General features: G+C 36.5%; 2 protein-coding genes across 3 annotated transcripts in view; both read left to right on the top strand.

Moving 5' to 3' along the window:
- The window catches only part of LOC134661185 (neuronal calcium sensor 2), a 57,030-nt gene extending 46,492 nt beyond the window's left edge, over positions 1-10,538 (top strand). The window contains exons 3-5 of one of the 2 annotated variants that reach the window (XM_063517151.1): positions 2,262-2,405; positions 2,624-2,752; positions 9,325-10,538. In XM_063517151.1, the coding sequence (XP_063373221.1) occupies positions 2,262-2,405; positions 2,624-2,752; positions 9,325-9,501 (450 nt within the window). In that variant the 3' untranslated portion in view covers positions 9,502-10,538. The remainder of the gene's footprint in view (positions 1-2,261; positions 2,406-2,623; positions 2,753-9,324) is intronic. The other variant, XM_063517150.1, reaches the window with a different exon arrangement.
- Positions 10,539-15,830: 5,292 nt separating this feature from the next.
- Positions 15,831-20,075, top strand: LOC134661189 (neurocalcin homolog). Its single transcript, XM_063517156.1, has 4 exons — positions 15,831-15,991; positions 16,748-16,866; positions 17,438-17,626; positions 19,606-20,075. Exons 1-4 carry the CDS (start codon positions 15,922-15,924, stop codon positions 19,798-19,800), a joined length of 573 nt encoding a protein of 190 aa, XP_063373226.1. The 5' UTR covers positions 15,831-15,921; the 3' UTR covers positions 19,801-20,075.
- The last annotated feature ends 4,740 nt before the right edge of the window (positions 20,076-24,815 follow it).

Genomic DNA, 24,815 nt, shown 5'->3' with positions numbered 1-24,815 from the left:
GCTGTACCCAGTGGAACTCAGGTTTGGTGCACCATAGGCCCACGCTATTTTGGTCATCCGTCACATCTTGATGAGCACTTGGGAGAGCAGTACACGAAATAGAGCTGATGCTGAACCCTGGCTGTACCTAGTGGAACTCAGGTTTGGTGGACATAGGCCCACGCTATTTTGGTCCTGCGTCACATCTTGATCAGCACTTGGGAGAGCAGTACCCAAGATAGAGCTGATGCTGAACCCTGGCTGTACCCAGTGGAACTCAGGTTTGGTGCAACATAGGCCCACGCTATTTAGGTCATCCGTCACATCTTGATGAGCACTTGGGAGAGCAGTACACGAAATAGAGCTGATGCTGAACCCTGGCTGTACCTAGTGGAACTCAGGTTTGGTGCAACATAGGCCCACGCGATTTTGGTCATCCGTCATATCTTGATGAGCACTTGGGAGATCAGTACCCAAGATAGAGCTGATGCTGAACCCTGGCTGTACCCAGTGGAACTCAGGTTTGGTGCAACATAGGCCCACGCTATTTAGGTCATCCGTCACATCTTGATGAGCACTTGGGAGAGCAGTACCCGAAATAGAGCTGATGCTGAACCCTGACTGTACCTAGTGGAACTCAGGTTTGGTGCAACATAGGCCCACGCTATTTTGGTCATCCGTCACATCTTGATGAGCACTTGGGAGAGCAGTACCCAAGATAGAGCTGATGCTAAACCCTTGCTGTACCTAGTGGAACTCAGGTTTGGTGCAACATAGGCCCACGCTATTTTGGTCATCCGTCACATCTTGATGAGCACTTGGGAGAGCAGTACCCAAGATAAAGCTGACGCTGAACCCTTGCTGTACCTAGTGGAACTCGGGTTTGGTGCATCATAGGCACTTTGTTTTGGTTAACCGACTTGTCGTCGTGTGCCGATGTTGCAGAGTTCCACTAGGTGGGTCGATAAACTTTTTTCTAACTGCCTTTAAAAAAAGGGCGTTCTCAGTTTGACCCGTATGTATGTATGTATGTATGTTTGTTCGTGATTATCTTGCGTTTGGCTAAACCGATTTTGATGCGGTTTTCAGAAAAGTGTTACATTCTGCAGAAGGTTTTAGTGTACAGTACATGGATGGTTTGAAAAACCAATTGGACCCCGTAGGTGGCCATGCTATCCGTATACCTATCAACAAATTTAAGTTGCTGAAACCGATTTAGATAAAATAGTGGGAGTGGGAGGCGGACTCGGACTGGGACTGGGAATGGGAGTGGGAGGAATATACATACACAAATCGTTTAGCACCAAAACGTCATATTATGTTGTGTCGCGATTATCGTCGAGTTAGGCCATCACCAACATTAGTAGGTAGTTACTAGCCCAATATTAAATGGAGAGCCTAACAAACTAGTATTTTAGCCCAAAACCTAAAATAAATGAAGTACCTACCTATCACTAAAAAGTAAAAAATAAAATAAAATAAATAAAAAAGAATTAAAAAATTAAAAATAAACAAAAATAAAACCAAAATAAAATAACTTAATATAATATCTTTTTAAAAAAAAGGGAACCGCCTTCAAAAAACCAACCCACTGAAAAGTACAAAATAATTTTTATATGGCACCCCTTTACGTGTCCAGTCCATATTCCGTCGTAAAGCAAATTTTTGCCAAAAAGTAATTAATACCTAATAATAAGAAAATTGAAAATCATCCGGGTAATTACTTAGTTTTTGAAGGCGGTGCCAAACCAACAAAAACATTCTTTGAAATCAGAAAAAAAATACGAGTACATAGTACCTACAAAAACTAAATTAATGAGTAAACTAATATATAATCATTTATTTACAAACAAGATATATACAGTGTATTACTAAAAGAAATTAAAAACTAGCTTAAATCTAAAATAGGCCCTTGAGGCATTGTACCAAGGATGCTGGATGAGTAAACTAAGTATGTCTTTATAATGCAAGTAAGTGCAGCATTTTTCGTTGTCTAAAATATCGGTTCTCAAAAATTTTGGTTTGGCACCGACTTCAAAAACTAAGTAATTACCCGGATGATTATTAATTTTCTTATTATTAGATATTAATTACTTTTTGGCAAAAATTTGCTTTACGACGGAATATGGACTGGACACGTAAAGGGGTGCCATATAAAAATTATTTTGTACTTTTCAGTGGGTTGGTTTTTTGAAGGCGGTTCCCTTTTTTTTTGCCTATCTATTAAGTGGTGGTAACATTTCGACGTCATGTGTGTTAAGTTTTGTATTTTACGCTTGCAGCAAGATTGTCCGAACGGGAGGCTGACGCCGGCAAAATTCGTCGACATGTACAAGATGTTCTTTCCATCTGGAAATGCAGTCGAATTCTGTGATCATGTGTTCCGCACATTCGACATGGACAAGAACGGCTATATAGATTTTAAGGTAAACTTTGGTAACAGTAAATTATTGTTGCGAAGTTAGCGATCGATTTTAGTTCACACATGTTTCTGTTAAGCTTTATGCGAATGATTACATGTAATGCGTTTCTGCTTAAGCGAGTTGAATAATTTTAGGTACCTTATTTAATAACTTGTGACATATTGTTGCTGGTGGAGTATAGTTTGGATTTGACGTGTATCGGAACGTTGTGTTTGTTGTAGGAATTTCTGCAGGCGATTCACGTTACATCGAGTGGCACGCCAGAAGAAAAGCTTAAATGGGCCTTCCGCATGTATGATGTGGATGGCAACGGAGTCATTGACATCCAGGAGATGACCAAAATTGTTCAGGTATTTAAATATTAACTTTTTACATTATTTAATACCTAGTTCGGTCGTTTCATTTTTATATAAAAAATTAAGTACAGACACAGTACAACATATTTGCTTGATATTACACAAAATGACTCTGACGTTAGAATTTATTATCTTAATACCTTTAAACGAGCAATTCTGGTATCTTTATATTTCGGGGATCTCGGAAACGGCTCTAACGATTTCGTTGAAATTTACTATATGGGGGATTTCGGGGGCGAAAAATCGATCTAGCGAGGTTTTATCTCTGGGGAAACGCGCAGTTTTGAGTTTTTACATGTTTCTCCCAGATATTTCTACTAAGGCCCGTACCGAATAGTTTTTTTACAGAGTCTGTATACCAGTAAAATACTGGATGGTAAACGATTTTTTTTACTATATTCCTCAGTTTGTGTCATCTTGATGTATCTGTCGTAATCAGATCGTATAATCCGCCATATTACATTACGGCTAGCCGCTTTCTAAAACAGGGGCGTTTTGAAATGCGGCGGTTCGACGATTAGCCGGATTGTCATTGCGATACGTTCTTCAATAAGGCGGCCCTCGTTTAGCCGCATCGTAATACTATTTAGATTGTAGAGTGACCAGTTCTTTCGGTCGCCTACGTAACCGGAGTTTGACAATGTTTGCAATTTAATTTATTTTTACCATGGTCCCACCGCACTACATGTGTTTCTTTTTCAAAACATTTCCTTCACAACTTAAATATACGGAGCCCCGCTTCGCGGCGCTCCTATTTCTGGGCGGTTTGCCCTTCGGGCATCTGAAGCTACCTAACGAACCTAACCTACTTACCTACCTTCGCTTTTTTCCCCAAAGTGTTATGTTTTCACGGACATCTCACTAAATCAATAGGTAGGTAGGTTAGGTTCGTTAGGTAGCTTCAGATGCCCGAAGGGCAAATCGCCCAGAAATAGGAGCCCCGCGAAGCGGGGCGCCGTCTAGTTAAGTTGCGAAGGAAATGTTTTTTGAAAAGAAACAGTCCGACGAACTCCAGATTTGATGGACACCCCAGCGTTTTTTCATAGTTTGTTGTTGTTATGTCAGGCAGCGCCACGAGTGTTAAAAATGGGAACTAAAAACTGTCAAAGCGGCGGCTAATGACTCGCTGTATTACATTACGGCTAGCCGTGTTGAAGAACGTATGGCGCCGAATACATTCCGGCGGAATCTCATTCAGCCGCATTCAATCTGGCTAATCGTTAAACCGCCGCATTTCAAAATGCCCCTGTTTTAGAAAACGGCTAGCCGTAATGTAATACGGCGGATTATACGATCCGACAGCGACATATCGATTGGCATAATAATTTTATTACACGACTGCCCAAACAAAAAGAGTGTATTGTTTTCAGCGTTCATGTTTGTATGTATATATTTATGTATTTATGTGAGTTTCTTTATTCCACGATAACTTCAGAATGCCTCAACCAATTTAGATGTATGATATATCGTTAGAATCCTTACGTCATTACAAAATCGATATGGCGGACTTAATACGCCAAATTACGCAACCTTAAGAAAAAAATATCTTGCAAACCTATCGAGTAGGGTATCAAAATGTAGAGCTTTGAAAGACGAGTAATAATATATATGCAACATGTTGGTTTAAATCTAATTTTAGGAAAGTAAGAATTTTCAAAATATGTTAAGAAAAGCAAATCCCATGAAACCAAATATTATTATTGAATTGGATATTAAAAGGAAGGTTTTGACCGCCGATCATAAAAAAACATAATATAGTACATATTACATTATACTACTTAAAGTTTTTAACACATGTTTTAAAAGCCGCCAATACCTATGTTCCAAATTGCGCTAATGGAATCGAAATGTGTACAAATAACTTATATTTATTAATCGATACGATTGTAGAGTCCGTCTAAGCTAACTGCACCGACTTTGACAGAAAAAAGTGTGAAAGTGTCATTAATAACCAATTTTTTTTGTAAAATCTACATTTTTTCAAAGGCCAAAGGCCGAGCTTCATGGGTACACGAAGGCCCGGAGCGTAAGACAGACCCGGTGCGCGCTTTATACAAAATCCCCAAGTATTCTAATTGCAAAGGCCGAAAGCCGAGCTCCTCGCAGGGCCGAAGGACTGGAGTGTAAGGCAGGTGCCTCGAGCTCCGCGTAGGGCCGTAAGGCCCGGAGCGTAAGCCAGGTGCGTGCTTTTTGTAAGTTCCCCAAGTTTCTTAATTGCGAAGGCCGAAGGCCGAGCCCCGCGTAGGGCCAAAGGCCCGGAGCGTAAGCCAGGTGCGTGCTTTTTGGAACTTCCCCAAGTTTCTTAATTGCAAAGGCCGAAGGCCAAAGCTCCAATTAGGGGCCGATGGCTAGAAGCGTCCAAGAGAGGATCGTTTCCACGTAAGCTCGCGTCCATGCTTACTAGTTCTTCAAACACAGAAAAAATATTATAAGTATGTAAATGATAAAGGCCGAAGACCAAGCTCCACAAAGGGTCGAAGGAACTTTTACAGCTCGCTATAAGCCTACATATTTTATGTTTTTACTATTAACCTAAATCGCAGTAATATCTATCAGATGCCACAACTTTCGCTCAAATCGGTTGATTAACTGATGAGGAGGTAATCACGTAAATAAACCTCCATGAGTGTTACTTTAGATCCGAATAAATCAGCGCCATCTGTACCAGCATTAGGTACATGCAATTCTGAGTATAGCATAATTTCTAAAATCACATTTCCTAAGTACGAAATTCCTAAAACAGAACATCGAAAATCAAAATGTCTAATATACGAAATTCCTAAAGACGCATGTCCTAATACAGTTTTAATCGAACGATCTCATTTTCGAAAATCAATATTCCTTTGTACACAATACCTAAGGACAATACTTTAAAAGTCAATATGTCTAGTGCTCAAAATAGCTACGTTCAAAAAGCCTAATGACGATATATTGAAAATCAATATTTCCGAGAACATTTCCTTCTTACCCTAAGTTGACGGAGCCCCGCTACGCGGGGCTCCTATTTCCGGGCGGTTTGCCCTTCGGGCATCTGAAGCTACCTAACGAACCTAACCTATCTACCTATTGATTTAGTTTAGTGTGACGTCCGTGAAAACAGTACACTTTGGGGGAAAAGGTAGGTTAGGTTCGTTAGGTAGCTTCAGAGGCCCGAAGGGCAAACCACCCAGAAATAGGAGCCCTGCGAAGCGGGGCTCCGTCTAGTTAAGTTGTAAAGGAAGTTTTTTGAAAATAAAGTTGCGTACGTTTGACTCTTTAAGCTAAGGTCAGCTAAACGTAGGACAAATGTCTTAGAAATTTCGCAGTTTATACATTTTAAACTTAGGTCAACTGAACGTAGGAAAAAGATCGTTAGTATTTTCGTGCACTAGCAGTATTGTATTTTAGACATTTAAATAGTAGGTTGATTAACTGTAGGACCTGTATCTTTAGGAATTTCGTATATTAGACATTTTGATTTTCGATGTTCTGTCTTTAGGAATTTCGTACTTAGGAAATTTGATTTTAGAAATTATGCTACATAACCGTTAGTTTGTATGATCACTAAAATGTATAAAATAAAAATAATTAATTAAAAATAAAAAAAAACACGACTGCAGTTTAATTAAGCGAACTGAAAAGCTAAATATAATTTTAGTTATATTAGTTACTCAACTTAATTAATGTAAATTAGAATATAAGTGTTCAGACAGGGTCATAAACAGCAAATGCAAAAGTTTAGGCTCGTTTAGGATCGTGACTGTACCTGTATATTTTATTTTGATTGCAGTCGGGGACCTTTTAAATGGGAAAATTTTAATACATCAAGGTCCCCGACTGCAATTGAAATAAAATATACAGGTACAGTCACGATCCTAAACGAGCCTAAACTTTTGCATTTGCTGTTTATGACCCTGTCTGAACACTTATATTCTAATTTACATTAATTAAGTTGAGTAACTAATATAACTAAAATTATTTTTAGCTTTTCAGTTCGCTTAATTAAACTGCAGTCGTGTTTTTTTAATTTTTAATTAATTATTTTTTGAATATCCTAATTCAACTTATGCAGCGGTTGGAAAGATGGTGAATGTGAGTCGTGCGACGGTGCGAAATATTGTTAATCGGTACGTAAAAGAATATAAAGTCTATTTTTTTATTCGGTAGACTGAAATGACAGGTTAATAGTATGAAATGACATTTCATGTTCATACTATTAACTGTCATTTCAGTCTACGGAATAAAAAAATAGACTTTAGAATCCAAGATAAAGCTAGAAGTGGACGCCCGACGGGTCCTTATAATAAAAAATTAGAAAAGAAAATAGTGTCTAATACTTACAAGAAAAAATGTAGTTTATCAGTGCGGGATGTGGCAAAAAAATTGAAAACTAGTTCATCTATGGTCCAGAGAGCCAAAGTGCGTCAAAATTTAAAGACTTATAAAAAAGTAAAAGCCCCAAAACAATCGGTAAAACAATACAATAGTTCTGTTTCAAGGTCGCGAACATTGTACAAGATTCTCTGCAACTTGGACGGAATATGCCGATGTTCTTATGGACGATGAGACGTATGTGAAAAAAGATTTTACAACTTTGCCAGGTGACCAATTCTTTACAACCGAAAATAGAGCGAATATAAGCGTTCAGAGAAAAATATTTTTATGGAAAAGTTTGGCGAAAAATATTTAATCTGGCAAGCAATATGTTCCTGTGGAAGACGCACTGGGTCATTTATCACGCAAGGCACCATAAATGCAGATACAAAACCCTCAAATTGTCCCCAGCTATGACCCATTGAGCGGTATTGGGCATTAGTCAAAGCAGAGTTGCGTAAAAACTGTACTCCAGCAACATCAGAGACAGATTTTAAAAAGAAGTGGAAAAAACCGCCAACAAAGTCACTGAAACCCCTGTGCAAAACTTAATGGCAGGCTTGAAGAAAAAAATCCGCTGGTTGAGCCGCAAAAACCTCAAACCATAAAATGTATAATTATATTTATTGTAAATAGACATTATGTATCATATAACTAAAATTAAATATCCTTGCTGTTCATTGTAGTTTGATTGATATCATAAATATACTCTGTATAAAAACTTTTCGGTACAGGCCTTAATATATGAGTGAATTTAAGAAATAACCATGTAAATTGTCTTGTATTAATATTCTCAATAAATCATCAGTTCTTAATTACGTCTCTGTTGATAACAGAGAGAAATGTATAAATAAAAGTAGGTTTTCTATACTTACTCCCAAGTTTCATATAAAGATTATCTATATCCTGGGGGCTGTTGACGAATAATCTTGTTTGTTCAAGTGTGTTTTCAAAAAAAGCTTGTTATTACGGAAAGGTGCCAAGTACTTTTACGTGTGGAATTTAATAAGATTCAATGTTTTAATTAAAATGCTAGTTTCTTAAAAGAAAATATGTCCCCAAACGACTAATGAAAAAGGAACCTCTTAGGCGTGTGGCCCAACCTTTAATCAAATATTTCGGTGGGTGTGCGGAAATGTATAAGCTTTATTGTTATTTCTTATGAAGCTAAACGGTTAGGTTAGGTTATATTAGGTTAGGTTATGTTTCTTAATGTTTGCAGTACATTGATGCTCGGTACATGTAAAAAAAAAATAATTACGGGGGGGAAAAATAATAATAAAATTAAGTGTAACTTGTAAATTAATGATTAGATGGGTAAATCCTATATCTGGTTTAATTTATTGCCCGTATTGGACTTACACACGTATATAGTTGTTGTTGGAGGCCCTTATTCGTTTTGAACCTATCCGACGATATCCCACATCCTTGGGTTAAAGCAAAAAAAAAAAAATTTGTATGGACGGTAACCTAAAAAAATTTTTTTTGTAGTTTTTATTTTATCGTTCTATCACCATGCATGATTTATGTATCCATGCCAAATTGCAGCTTTAGAGCGCTAACGACCACGGCGCAAAGCCGCGGACGGACAGACAGACGGATATGGCGAAACTATAAGGGTTACTTTCCTAGTTGACTTCGGAACCCTAATAAAATGAAAGGAGTAGACATATACTCCTACTGGTCTCTTTGTTGAAGATTAAGTGGTACCTATAAGACTGGGCTATTGCAAGGAGGCCACCTGCCATAATTTGCTTGCACGAGTTGTCGTGGCAAGAGATGACTTGCTGTTCACTAACAATAAGTGTGCCCTTAAATATGCTCGTATATTGCGGTTTCTACGTGGTTAATACTTGTGGCGTTATGCCCTTTACAAAATTCTACTCCTGAAGCGTGCGGATCTGACGAGTCCTCTCCGGATCGCTAATAAGATAAGCCAAAGTTGACAGTCACGCCCGTGACGAAGACATTGACGTAGACTCTCTAGTGCACTCGGTTAGTCGGCGTAAATATGCCCAACGGCTCTCCTTATTGATTACTTACTATTATTCTACTAGGTTCTACTTTAATTGTATTTAGTTTGTTGGCTATAAATAGTATTTCTCTTTGTTTTTATTCAACTAAATTATGTCTGTAGGAGTCTCACATATCATCATCTTAACAATGTCTGTAATATGATTAAGTAATAAATGATGACGTATTATACATTTCAGGCGATCTACGATATGCTCGGCGCATGTTCGAGTAACCGCCCCGCCGACTCCGCCGAGGAGCGTGCCAAGAACATCTTCGCTAAAATGGACGAAAACAATGATGGCCAGCTCACGCAAGACGAGTTCCTCAAAGGCTGCCTCCAGGACGAAGAACTCTCCAAGATGCTGGCCCCTTAAGCGGCTCCCGGCTCATACAGCCCGCGGTCCTGCCTCACCACCCACCCCTACACTGTACCTCACGATAACCCGACGGTGTGCTCCTGTAGACACGACAGCAATCTATGAGGCATAAAGTAATCCGGTTACACGATTTAACGTAACCGACACTCCTTTTTGGTGAGAGATATATGTATAGAGTACGGATTAAAAAACATTACTCATTTGTAAATATTTTTCATAATTTATGCACACTATTTTATGAACGGTTTATTTTAACACAATTGCGTGCTATCCAGTCAATTAGTAATGATTTTTTTGAGATTAATTTTATTTATTGTTACAAAATGTAATTCTTGTCGACTCATTTAGTATTTGCATAGCGACGTTTGTCTTTCGGCGAGTAATTATTAAGTGATGTTTGTGTGGCTGTCGTGTCGGCATGGTTAACTACGCAGTGTACACAGTATCCGTGATAATTGGCATTGTTAGCGCAGCGGCCGCTAGCGCGAAGTGCAGCCTTCGTTTTCATTGGTAAAACCCGTCATTAAATTAAGCCTAAATCCGAAAAACTCCCATGAACAACGTGAGTAGTGGGAGATGTTATAATGCTGACGTATATTTGTAAGAGTATACAAATGGTGAGAATAGTTCTCGAATAAAACACAAAAGTTAAATGATTAGAAATTAGAGGCGGTGAATTTTATCGATAGCGATAGCTGCGCTTCCTCATTGACATCATCCACACCGAGCTTTTTCCAATACGTGTTTACTATATATTTGTGAAAATATATTTGTACTTAGCGAATATTAATGTAACGAACATAAAGTCAATGAATTCTTGAATATTAAAAAATATTGAAATGTCCATTCCTATTTGATAAAGTTAATGTATGTGAACGGTAATTGTATAAGAAGTATTACATTTCTGTCGCTGTCGGACTGTCCTATCCTATATTTAAAAATAATGTATCCGAACCACTCACCTTTCGCATAGATCTATCGCTCGTAGGTCACATTCTTCGCTGATCAGGCTTAATGCCCCTTGACACATATTTTTACTAATCCTAATCCTAATATTTAGGATCGAGCAGGCTCAGTGCCCGCTACCAACTCAAACTTACATACATATTATATGTATTTTGCTATCAGTAGTCACGAGATCTCCTCGGTTAACAAGAGAGGTTTGAGCCGAGTCGAGAGACTTGCATGTATGCACACAAGCATGCAGCGCTGAAACAAACGTAACAGTTTTTTTTGGAGTCATTACAATATGCGTCATTATATTTCTTTTATTTCTTTAAATGTAAATCAATGTTCAAAATGCATGCTTTTAACTCATTTACTCAATTACATTTCAAGTATAATTTCTGATGAGTTTAGCTTATTTGGTGTAGGATTTGGTTTTGGGGGAACTGTTTTAGTATACTCGAAGTGGAATGCGCGATAATCGTCACACAATCGGCGACAGAAGCAGCTGCGTGCGTGCGTGGCGCTGTCATCAACAGTTCTACTCACTTCGTTGCAGTTTTTGCAAACGGATCATTCTTATTACTAGTTGTCTAACAAGATTTTACAGATTCTATTTATTTATTATATTTTTTATATTGTTGTAGTATTCAAAGCAATACAATAAAATATCTGGCGATATTTTTGCCTTCTTGGTTGATAACATTGGTCAAATTGTTTCCACACTACTGTGCCTTCTAGCTCTCTTTGTAAATAGTTATAATTCATTTTTAACCGACTTCAAAAAAGGAGGAGGTAATTCATTCATCAATTAACTGTTTCTTTACGTTACTGTTAACATTTCACTTTATTGCATTTCATAGTTATTATTTTCTATGGTTAACTTTTTATCTATCAGGTACAGTCAGCAGCAGAAGTTGCTAAGCGGGCCAGGTGTTCAAAATGATCTTGACGCAGCTTTATTGATAAGAGAATAAGAGCGTGTCGAGGTAATGTTATACACCTTGCTCGCTTAGCAACTTCTGCTGCTGACAGTATATGTTCCTAACCAACTTTATTAGTTTAAATAATTTGTCGGATTTTTACTTTTTGTAAAACTGTTATTTGATCCCGTGTTGATTGTAGTTTTACTAACCATTCGAATTTGTAGCAGACAAGCAGAATACATATACTCATCCCCTCCTTCGGGGTGATAATGCTAGTATAAGAAAAAAATAGTAGGTACTGTACTTTGTGATTCTTTAGATTCTTCTATAAAGACATGAGTGGTTGGCCATATCGTAATAGGTTTTACTCATTTGCTTAAACTTATTTGGGTCGCAATATTTTAAACATGTCGAAACAGTTGCACCTACGACTAATTATTATTTGAGCTAATGTTTCTTTTAATCTTGAGTATTGTATTTTATTAAAATAGGCGCAAATAACGGGTCATTGTACAAAGTAAACGAACGCACAAATTGCTAATAATAGCAACGGGAAGAGCTCACATTAGGTACAGTTGAGATGTTACCTCTAACTAAACCAACAAACCTGCTCTTTGCTGATGAGGGTAAACGTTTTTTAGACTGCCGAGTGGTATCTGTTGATGGTCTCCTACACAAACGTATAGACATTGCTTTTTATAAAATTATGTGATTTTATAATAGGTACTTACCGAATTTGTAATGATTGAATACATAGCTCTATGTAGTTGCCTATGGCGCAAATCGAACGAGGATTATTTTTATGATAATTTTAATCTTAGTAGGTATTCTTGTGATTTTCAATTCAATATCCCTGGGACATGGAGTTGACTACATTTTATGAAATTATGATAACATGAAAATATTTATTCATTAGTTATGTGTACCAGTCGCAAATCGTACCTAATTAAAAAACACAAGACAGCGCCTCTAAAACGTAAAAGCAATTCAATCAAAAAAGATTAAGGAAACGTCCTAGTTTAGATGAATATTTACTGAAATTCTAGGGCCCGTTTCAGGAATAGGTATCATACAAACCAACAATGCTCGTATTGAGAAACGGCCACCGGGTCTTTTGTAAAGAATCTGTGTAGTATATTTTATTTAATACATTCCAAATACCTACTTTGTAAGTTTATTACCTGTAACGTGTTCTGCAAGCAGTGCATTAAAAAGTTGATTAAATATAATTATGCCTCGAGTGCTCCCTCCGAGCATTCATTCAGAATTTCATCAGATTTTACTTTAGTGGCTATCAAGATACTCTATGTCATTAAATTAAGTTATGGTTGACGAATCTCATGTGGGTGTGTATGTGTACCCCATAATATCATTATTATTAATAAACCTATCATCTAGGTTTACTTTTATTTGTGTACCGCCAGTTTTCAAGTGCGGTAATTATGTTGAGTACGGCCTACGAAAATGTTGATATCATTTTGCTATAAACTTCAACCTCTTTTTAACACTTAAACTTTTTTAAAGTTGTTCCTTTTAGAACGTAATATCTATTTAACTATGCTCAACATTTTCTTACGTCGACTATACCTCAAGATGCAAGTTCACAAACCTTGTTATAGACTATAGACGCTACATACCTACATAATAATGCTGTAGGATATTTTATTCAACACTTCGCCAACGCATGTGCATCTTTTGTATCACTAAACCATTACTTAGTTTAGTATTAAAGTCTTTTTTATGATTTTAGTTTCAAAGGTATAACACAAATATGAAATGACTGAATTTATAACACTAGGAAAGAGGGATCAATGATACTCATTCGGACCTGAAAATAGCTCGCAGACAGGGTCTTGTGTAACATATCACAGCATTATTTAACCATTGGTTTTATTCTGAACGGTGTATAAAAACCTGCGATTCAAAATCGTATATACACGCGCAGATACTCTCCAATTTAGTTTGACACGCTCACTAGCGACTTTACATAGGAATGAATTAATACATATCTCATAAATTGAGAAGTTACACTTCAAATTCTTGGTCAATTAGTGTCATTACCGTGTTGTGTCATTATCGCGACTTAAGCTTATGCATCAGTGGTTACAATTGTATTACCAAAACTATTAAGTAGTCAGTATTAGTAATTAGCTGTATGTACTTACTAGTTCCCACATTACGACTTTTCTATCTCGCCACTCACAGAGATGTGTCGGTCATATTTAACATAATAACTTGCACCTTTACAGCACGGATCTATTAAGAGCGTATTTGTACTTAATTATAGAAATGTCTCATTCTGTAGCAATATCTTAATGTCTAACTTTGCTTTTCTTCTATATGCTTCAAGATAAGAATGTGCCATGTATGTTGCCATAAATAATGTAAGCCACAATCGAGAACCAAAAGGGCGATTATTGAATAAATATAGCACATAACTACAATAAGCACATTTAAATGAACTAAGTACCTAATAGAAAAAATGTAAACGTGTCGAAAACGCTACTCTGTAGACATTAAATTGTTTATGACCTGTTGAAGTCCCGCGAGTGACGCGAGTCGATTAGCGCGTCATGAACCGATGTAGACCCTCTTTATTATGTGATAAATAAATTTAAAGCTAACTGTAGTCATTATGTCATTTTTTATTATTTCTGTATATTTTTTGTGTAAGTAGTTGAGCTGCAGATTCAGTAGCTACGAGAAGAAGTTTTGCATGGATAGCTAACATTATTTTCCCATTTCTGATATTTGGCTGCACAGAACGGCCTACGACAACTTTGAACATTTCTGTAATTTTTGCTTACTATTTTCATCTATTTTCAAACCTTTCAGTTGTATGCCACGTATTTTCATGATTCGACTGTACCTAGAATAAAGTTGTTTAAATTTAAAAAAAGAAAAAAAAACACCACGAAGCTACTGTTTATAACTAGCGTTAATTGTGATATTAAATATTGAGTCATCCTGCTAACAAGCGTGGAAGGGAAGACTATCGCAAAAATCCGCTTTTTTAATAAAAATTTTTTGGTTGTTATTTGCTGTAAGGAAACCATTTTTTTTAGGAACAGAGTAGTATTTATCGCATTGTATAAACATACTTGGATCTCCTTTTTTTAAGTACCTACCTATCTACTTAGTATAATATACTACACCAAAGTGGTGTGGCGTCAAGCATACGAGGAGGTTGAGTATCTGTCCAATCCAGGGATAAGGTTCACATTTTCTTTACTAGACAACTTGTATACTAGATAACAGTTTTGTGCGGAACTCTAAAAACGTGAAATCGTATTGCATGGACGCCTCGCCACAGTTACGCCACGATAATGTACTTAATATGTATGTAATAAAACGTTACTTTAAACTACACAGTCATGTATAAGGGCCCGTTGTACCAAACCTTCTGTCACTTCTGTCAACATTATTGTAGTTCGTAAAAAATTGCTTGTATGATTGATAAGTTTAATAGTTATCTATTGGGTGACAGCAGCCCTACCTAATCGTAAATAAGTTTGTTGATGTTCATGGTGCAACTTGCCCTTAAACTACCAAACTTTCAGATTATTATGTTTTATAACAGACGTCTATTTACCACCTAATGGGCTCCATAAGGCAATCAACTAATTACAGATTTACATCTATTATATTATGCCGCTAAGGTTATAAACATTACAATTTAGTTATTAAATACCCTCGAACCACTTACTTATTTGTAGTAGATGCTTGACAGAAAGTCCTATCCGATACTATTACATTTGGCTGTCTATACTCATTGTACCTAAGCATTTCTATTATACATTCTATATACATACAATCAATATGAAAAATAAACAATACCTACTATGAAATCACCATGAGCCGAAGCAGCATTTAAAAAGGAGCCCTTTAGTTGGTAAATATTCTAAATAATTAACATAAAAACTCAATGATTGTAACAATAGTTTTTGTTTTAAATAATTGTATCAATTAATTCACAGTTCATAAACCATGTTATAATTTGACTTGCCCCTGTTATACATTATGTCTTGACGATTGCAATTCTATCCAAAAAGTTACTATTCTAATAAAAGATATCTAAGTCTGAACCAATGTTTAAACTGTTTACAGCCTACTCATTCTTTACAGAAGCAATGATCTGTCGTTTAGCAATGTAACGTAGAGTATATCCGGTGTCATATAGTGTTGTAGATAGGCACGTAAACTAGATGAAGTAACCACTGTGTCCCCATAAAGTCTCTGTTGTATTTCTAAGAATAAATATTTTTATTGATTCACATTTTGCCTATTCATGTATAATATACAAAATACAAAAATAGTTCTTAAATCGTCTCGTTATTTTCTTAGCGACTAGTATTTTGTATCATTTATGTTAGCTTGACACTAAATCGCTGTGATCTGTTTGTTTATAATTAAGTATACATGTTCTTGTAATGACGCAATTTATACTATTTCTAGGTTGTTATTTTCTAGGGGCCTCGAGATCCCTAACTAGGAAGAGCACGATTTTGAGAGTCAAATCTACGTTCCATATTGAACATAAATTAAAATGGGTAAACAAAATAGTAAACTCAAACCTGAGGTTTTAGAAGATCTGAAGCAAAATACAGAATTTTCAGGTAATTTTATTGTGTAAATTTAATAGTTAGCCTAGATAAGTAACTACAGTTTCAACTGTTAACAACTAGTAAAAATATTCTCAAATTATCAGTCACCCTATCATCTATCTTCATAACACTGTCAAAAATATATCAAAAGAATTAAGGGGACAAAAACGCTGTGTTGTTGACCTGGTACGGTATTGTCTGACGAATAGAACAAGTATTCATTATTAGATTGAAACAATTTTTTTTTACCAACAAATAAAATATTCAAATAATATAAAGCACGGTTTTAGGTGATTATGGTATTATTCATTCTCGATGTTATTGACATGTTAGATATTTTTCGTCAGAATTTAATGTAGACATCATTAGCAATAAGTATGTTCTGAAACATTTCATAAGTACGAGTAGGTACCTATTCCTATTTCTTTTGTTATTTCCACAACTGGCATTAGTCTAGATGACATTTTTTACGGCCACCTTTGAACTTGTTTGTCGAGGATTTAAAATGTTTGAATATATGATATGGTACGGCAAATTCATAAATATGTATAGGTACCTTTTGTCACCTTATTGCAATGGACTAAGTTAAAATATCCTTACTTAATTAACTTTAACAATGATTATTGTTTAATAAAGTGATTCGGATACCTTTAAATTAAAAATTAGTACTAGCTCTATTTTTACTATGAAATATGGTTTATTTTTCTTTCTAGTGGTGACGTTCAACAACATATGATAATATTATACGAGACTCATTGGCTGTTACAGATGCAGAAATACAGGAATGGTACAAAGGCTTCTTGAAAGATTGCCCCAGTGGACATTTGTCCGTAGAAGAGTTTAAGAAAATATACGGGAATTTCTTCCCATATGGTGATGCTAGTAAGGTATGTTGGATAGTCAGAATGTAAAGGCCCCAATACACAATGGGCCATCGCCGGCCACTCCAAGGGACGCAGCCATGCGGTAGAATGAGATAGCAATATCACTTGCTCCCTCTAACGCATAAATGCGTCCCTTAGAGTGGCCGGCGATGGCCCATTGTGTACTGGGGCCTTTAGGTGCAGCACGCACCAGATATGAGCGAGGTAGAGGAGCGGTCTGAGCGGGAGGAGTCCACCAATAGGAACGTAAATGCAAACCGCTCCGCTACCTCGCTTTGTCTTTTGTGAATTATTGACTCTTGAAAGAATAGTCTCCTAGAAAAATAATTGTTTTAGGGCTACTACCCAACATTTGGCCCTTTTAAGTGCTGTCATTGGCTATGAAACTATACTATGTTGCCCACTTTAGTAAAGTTTATCCTAAATATTTAGTAAAGTTACTTATATGTATATTTGTATTTTGCGCTAGTCACTTCTATTAAACAGGATTTTTATAGTTTCTATTTTAATGCTATTAAGTAGGTATATGTACCTACATGTATGAATTATAATTAATGTAACCTGTAATGTCTAGTTTGCAGAACATGTGTTCCGGACGTTCGACGCGAATGGCGACGGCACGATAGATTTCCGGGAGTTCTTATGCGCACTCAGCGTCACTTCACGAGGCAAGCTCGAGCAGAAACTAAAATGGGCCTTCTCCATGTACGACCTGGACGGTAACGGATACATATCGCGCCAGGAGATGCTAGAGATTGTAACTGTAAGTCATCTTAAGCCTGGCCGCACACGCACGGAATTTTCGGTACGGTATGACGTGTGCAACGAGACAGCACTATGCACGTCTCGTTCCCACCTGTCATTCCGTACGGAAACCGAATAAAAATTCCAAGCGCGTGCGGCCAGGGTAACTCGCAGATCACGTACCTCTATTTTGTACATTAAAACTCCGCTCATTTTAATATTACGTTTACCTTATTGTAGACGTATATTTTTAATTACCCAAAATTTTACTTCGGATTCGATCTCGCCGCACTCTGTCACGGTCACACACTCTTTGGCGGTAGAAAACGCTCGCCTGAAAGAGATTATTATTTTATTTTGTTTTACTACAAATACCGACTGACTGACGAAGGCAACCGTTTTAAATCCGTCATATGATTAATGCAATCTTAAAACAGTTAATACTTAAAAATGCTTTAAGGTGACAGCACCAGGAATGGACAAGGACCAACAGACAAACAATATTTTTTTCGAATATGGAGTTTGTCGTATAGATTCGGCCAAATTATTCGGTTCATCTGAATAATTCGAATAGATAAAACATTTGCTAACTTTTCAATTGGGTACATTAGCAGCTAAAAATAAATCGCTTTTTCAGCAATTCCCTAGAAACAAACAGGTCAAAAGGCAAGGGACTCGCAAACAAAATATCAACACCAAATAATCCAATAGGATGTCCTATGGATTAAATATGCCTCATCATGTATTTTAGTGACAACGGGAAAACGTAACATTTATTCATTTCAACATACTTGCCGAATACCATCCGGTTGCGCTCTAAGAAAAAAAACATTAATTCAAATCAGCATTAAAAATGATAATATTTTTTTTTTGATAATCCGACAACATTTGTCTGTGACGGTAAAATACGAGTTATTATAGTTAAAAATTGTGTCAATACAAGGAATTTTTAATATGTATTTTGTCAATAGTACATTATTGCAGAGGCCGGGAAAGGGCAATTCGTGGATGAGTTTCGATTTTGTCGGACGACGCGTAGCGGAGTCCGACAAAGAAGACGAATCCACGAATTGCTATTCCTGCCGAGGCATATATAGTGCTTTTCTCCAAAACATGCGAGGAAATAAAGTAAAATAATAATTATTTAAGCATCGAGCATCACTCAAATCGAAACTTCACATCAAAAACGTCAAAAACAATTTCCCTCGTTATTTTTAAAAGTTAAAGGCACAAACTTATTCTGCCATTCAATTCAGTACCATTCAATATTCGTTCATTGAAAATATAGTTGGTCAAAGCAAATTGTCAGTAAATAAGAACAAAAATAACTATACTCATCCTTTTCTTTTGGGTTCTAGTACTGGTGTAAGACAAAGATAGTATGATTCTCTCTGTCTATGTCAAACTATAATTGTGCAATATAAGCTTTATGAACACGGATGAGATCCTTAAAAAAATATAAATAATCTTTGATTTTATTAAGCAGTATTCGCACGATCATACACGAGCACAACGGTCTTGTAAGAACGAGACATGTAAGGTCGTTTATATTACTATCTCACTCTATCCTATAGCTTGAAATGATAGCTGATCGGGTCGTGTAGACGCGGCCCGCGGCAATAATAATTGGCTGTTTGCGTTTTTTATTTTTAAAAAGTAAAAAACACTACAGTAATAAGTTATTACTGTAGTGTTTTTTTACTTCCCGTCCGCTAGAACAGGACAGCGATAGTTTTATTTTTTTAAATTAGAGTTTGACAATAAAGAAGTACTTCCGGTACTATTTTTGCTACAATAAGGTGAACATTTCCGAGCATATTGGAGAAAATAGTATTAATTCAGATTTACGAAAAAGTGCGGCCTTAGGTACCTACTTGGCACGGACGGACTTGTGAAGATCATCTATTTAACATGTAGCCATAAATCACTTGCTGCCTATTGAATAATGTACCTACGGGAAACATGACGTTTTTGACGGCATTATATTTTACATTTCAGGCTATTTACAAGATGGTTGGCTCCGTGATGAAGATGCCAGAAGACGAATCCACGCCGGAGAAGAGGACGGACAAAATATTCCGTCAAATGGATCGAAATAAAGACGGGAAACTGTCGCTGGAAGAGTTTATAGAAGGCGCTAAGAGTGACCCCTCAATCGTGCGCCTGCTGCAGTGCGACCCGCAGTCGCAGTGAGCCGCGCCTGCCCTCGAATACTATCGACAGCCACGCTTTCGGCTCGTGCGCATCTATCGAAACTATTACCAATACCTATACTATAACCCCAGTTAAATTTGCTTGTAAGAGCTAGTGCGCGACGCAAATCGTTAAGGCACATACCTACTTGGATTTATGTTGTATTGATTGCTCTTATTTCACTAGGCATCCAATAACAATTCTCAGTAATTAACGTTATTTATTCTTCGCTATGTATTTATACGTTTGTATTTTAAATAAAGACATTATATTAAGGTACTGAAAGTGGATAGAACATCACCAAAAAAAAAATGAACGCGGATTATATTCGAATAGGTACACTATATTTTATAATAGGGCTTAATCTCAATCATATTTTATATCTAGTCGCTGGTATTACGACTATCTCACCATTCAATCGAATACAAAACTTCGTACACTTTCATTGGCAGTCATCTATCGGTCAATTTGTTACTGGAAATACCTGCTATCAGCAAACGGTGTCAGTTAGGAATTAAGAAACTATAACATTAAAAAACTAGATTAAGTTTCTGCTTTGATCGGTGTATTGTGTGGTCGTATCGTACTAAAGTATGTACGAGGGTACCTACTCTGCTTGATGCATGGGTTTTAGTACAATTGGCGTCCTTTCCTTGTTTTCGCAGCTTCTAAGCCTTGCATATGTCTTACAAGACTGGCTCGGGTAAACGACGTCAGCCTTACACGTTTAAGAAATAAGACATGATCTTGAATCTTGACACACGCACTAGCATTAAAATATGCTAATATGCTTTGAGATAAGCTGCAGAATAATTATGGCGCCGTCTAGTCCGTTCTAATTACTCAAACTCCAAGTATAGATAATGTGAGAAAAGTTACATGTTAAAGTTTCGTGACATAATGGTAGGATTGTGTTAAAGTTGTTTTTTTACTTTAACCAAAGAGTTATTGACTGTAATAAAAAGTAGGTAAAGTCTAAGAAAATCGTGCCCTAGGGGGGCAGGGGGCCGATTTTTGAAATTCGACCGCTCGATTTCGTGTATTTCGTTTAGTAATATCTCCACTACTAGGCATGTAAATTCTACTAATAGAATGGAAAACGAGTGGTCAATACCAATAGATTCCCAATTTCTACCGCTCGTATTTAAAAAATCAGCATTTCACCGTTTTCCACCGATTTTCGAGTGCCGAAATCGAGCGATCGTAATTCAAAAATCGGCCCCCAGCTTCGGTTTGACAGCAAAAGATAAATTTGTAAAAAAAAGATGGCGCCATATGTTTTGTGGTGATTCAATTGTTAAACGTTAACTTTTGATAAGTTACGGCATAATGTACGGAGACTTATATCCAGCTTACATCGCCATCTCATTTAGCTGTCAAATTTGTAGAACGAAATTGTCTTAGACTTTCTTTATGTTACACAGACAATGAATCTTTGCTTAACTTAGCCTATATGTATACTTCAATCGTGGTTTGCCTAAAAGCTTGTTAAAAATCACCCCTACTTACCATTTTTTGCATAAACCGTACAACCCAATCCCGAAAAAGTATAATTTATGTACCTATAAGTTGTAGAAGAATGATAGTAGATGACTTTTTATTAAAAACCCATTCTGAACCAGATGAGAACCCCCGATGTTACGAATACCTACGAGTTATTGTGAAGTACAGTGAATAGCTGTTAATTTTTGTTTTCAATGGTATGGTTCATAATTGTACATATATATTATATTTATTATCGTTAATATATAATCCCAGCGAAGACGGGATATGATGGACTGGAAGTGACCAGCCTCACTACCTGGGAAATACAATACTTACTAGCTTCTGTTTTTTTCTGAAATAGGTATCTAGTGGTGCTACGAGATTGTTCTCTAGTTTATGACATTAAGTTAACTTACGATCAAATTCAACATTACTTGCTAAGCTAATTTTGGAAAGACTGTGGGTTTATTGCACAATATGAAGACAATTTACGCATCAAACGATACTGACAAATATACCTAATGTAATTATTATTTAATTCGTAGTTATTTACAACTTATTTATGCTGCTCTATTTGTGTAGCTATTATTAAGATTTAGTTGTATTGATCGAGAATTCGAAAAAAAAGTATAGCTTCGAGTCAGCCTAAGTATTACTATTCAATTATTTTACTATGAAATGATCTTTCGACGCGTTTCGCATAGTGTTTTATATTATTTTTAATGAACTGTTATAGCGACGAGTCGCGTATAAAATAATGAAATAACTCTAGATGTTTATGAACAAAGTTACGTCATCCAGATACATAGACTAGGAATCCTCTAGACGGAGTTTAGAGCAATTATTTCATGAAACCGATGCTGCCAAAAATACGGGGGTGCGGGGGGAGGAGGTGAGCGAATCCCGTACCGTTATTGGTCCGTTCAAAGACACGGACCTATCACGGCACGGGATTCTGACACTTTGACTCGAAGATGGAGTAAAACTACCGTATATAGTGGCAGAGGGGGTAGCGTTACTATGCTCAGTCTAGAGGATGTCTTGTCTGTGTCCAGATATAACCCGCTTGATAAAGATTTATGGTATCACCAGAATTGTTGTCACTGAGACGGCGGGGACCGTGGAAAATTGAATACGAATAGAATTTGCTTGGTCTGCGGACATGCGCTCCCACTACTAATCTCCACATCCATTCGGCTTGCTGAGCTTTGACTGACCTAATTCCATTAGTCAGGTAGGCGTGGTTTACATCTGGTGAATCTGTAGCTAAATGTGTATTTATAATTCATTTAAATTAATATAGTTACTAAGATTTCTGAATTTCTCCTTATGATTATTGTTCCCAATTAATGTGGAGTTTAATCAATTTCCTTATAAATATGAAACATTTCTATCATAGTTTCTAGTTCCTCCGCGTGACTTTATTTCCATTCGTTTATTGTGTGCTTTCGTGTTATTATAAAATGTGTTGTCCGTTAGGGATTTATTCGCGCTGTTATTACATTTACCTTTCTAAATATTAATTTCGATCAGGGTAGTAAGCGGCGATTTCTGATATAGTTTTGTTACTTTGGATTTAATTGTAAACAAAAGCGCAAGAGATATACTGCTTTCGAATATGAAGGGAGATCAATCCAAACTATGTATGAGATAATTGGTCCATAAAACCTACAGGGCTGAGAGTTAGGTATTTTATATCTACCTACTTCATTTCGTTCTTATGGCACGAAGTTCCCTGCCATTAACCTTTTCGACGCCGTGTCAAACACAAAAGCTGTCACGCTGACGCCACGTCACCGAAGTGTCAAAACTGAAATTGAACTTTATGCATGCACGTAGAACTATTGCTCTGTGATATGTGACCGATTAATCGGTCTGGCGTTGAACCTACTACGGTGCGGATACGAGTATATCGGCGTCCAAAAGGTTAATAAGAACTACATTGGCTATCTCTCATTACCCATTACCCCTCTCACTGCCACGTTTGGACTGTTCACCTCGTTTATATGGTGCTAAGGCTCCTTTTACAGGCATAGGGGTTTAAAGTACGCCTATCGGTCTGCTGCACGTATGTTTCCTTGTTTTGATTTGTATTAGTCGTAGCTAGGTACTTGTAGTCTCATCTGTATCACTGTTTTGACCAATGGGAAAATTAAAAAAGTAGGTATACAGTCTTAACGAATGATTTTAAATGCATAACCTGTGTATTTATTTAGGTATTTAACAAAATGTACACAAACTAATTTAGTTTTGTAATACTTCCTATTACCTGGCCCTAGTAAAGAACCTAATTGCTTAAAATAACTGGCACGACTGCGGGATTATAAAAAACAAAATTATTAGTTTTAGGTACTACCCAAATATAAAGACGTGAAATTAAAAATAAACCGAGCGTATCAGTACGAGGTACGATTCACAGAGCGCCTGAGTCTACATAACACACAAATTCGTCACTCACAAAGTCAGCAACTATTACTCGTACAAATGACATCAATTACAAGGGGAGTTTTAACATCCCTGGATCCTTCATATTTGTTTCATTTAAATGTTTTATTCAACTGTGAGATGAATTGATTAAATTTAGGTTTCCGCAAATATTTAATTAACTAGGTACTCTAATGGCATAACAGCAGTATCCATGTATGCGGCAAAAAACTCAATATTAACCAGTTAATATGAGCTTATTGTGTTAATATTTTATGCTGCTTTAGATTACTTTGACGACCGGTCTGGCCTAGTGGGAAGTGACCCTGCCTGTGAAGCCGCGGTCCTGGGTTCGAATCCCAGTAAGGGTATTTATTTGTGTGATGAGCACAGATATTTGTTCCTGAGTCATGGTTGTTTTCTATGTATTTAAGTATTTGTATATTATATATATCGTTGTCTGAGTACCCACAACACAAGCTTTCTTGAGCTTACCGTGGGACTTAGTCAATTTGTGTAATAATGTCCTATAATATTTATTTATTTATTACGAGTAATCGGTTGCAAATTTTACATTGATTAGTGTTGCTATTTTTGAAAATCCTCATCATTAAATGAATCAGTATAATTGAGTAGATGATAAAATTGATAAATATACCTGCATAGGTATATATATAATTTATATAAGTTATGAACTGATATATAACAAAATTATTCGTAAACCATATATATAACCTATGGTATTTTATCACATTTATAATAGTCATTAAACTGGACGACTTTTCCATTTAGCCCAGTTCGATAATTATTTTATGGTTTAATCCAATGCACAATTTATTTATGTACCGCACAATATCGCGTTGTAATTTCTGATCGTGTTACAATTTGTGGAATTGATTCCCCTAATGCTATTCTAATACAAAAACACCATTGCAATGTATCCACATGGCATCCCCATATAATTATGCCAAGTTTGTTTGGGTAAAACGAGCCAATTAACTTCCACGTGAATATAATTTTACATATATTGTGATTACACATAAGGATTCATGGTTCGCAAAACAATTCAATGAGCGATAGGTACTTAGTTTGTAAACGTTTGTGGT

Source organism: Cydia amplana, chromosome Z (genome assembly GCF_948474715.1).
Source record: "Cydia amplana chromosome Z, ilCydAmpl1.1, whole genome shotgun sequence".
Taxonomy (NCBI): domain Eukaryota; kingdom Metazoa; phylum Arthropoda; class Insecta; order Lepidoptera; family Tortricidae; genus Cydia; species Cydia amplana.
This window is presented reverse-complemented; position numbering and strand designations above follow the sequence as displayed.

Excerpts from the sequence above, each read along its gene's own strand:
- LOC134661189 (XM_063517156.1), top strand. The coding sequence starts at position 15,922 with ATGGGTAAACAAAATAGTAAACTCAAACCTGAGGTTTTAGAAGATCTG. Across the intron at positions 15,992-16,747 it reads GCAAAATACAGAATTTTCAG|ATGCAGAAATACAGGAATGG; the intron begins GTAATTTTATTG and ends TGGCTGTTACAG. Across the intron at positions 16,867-17,437 it reads CATATGGTGATGCTAGTAAG|TTTGCAGAACATGTGTTCCG; the intron begins GTATGTTGGATA and ends TGTAATGTCTAG.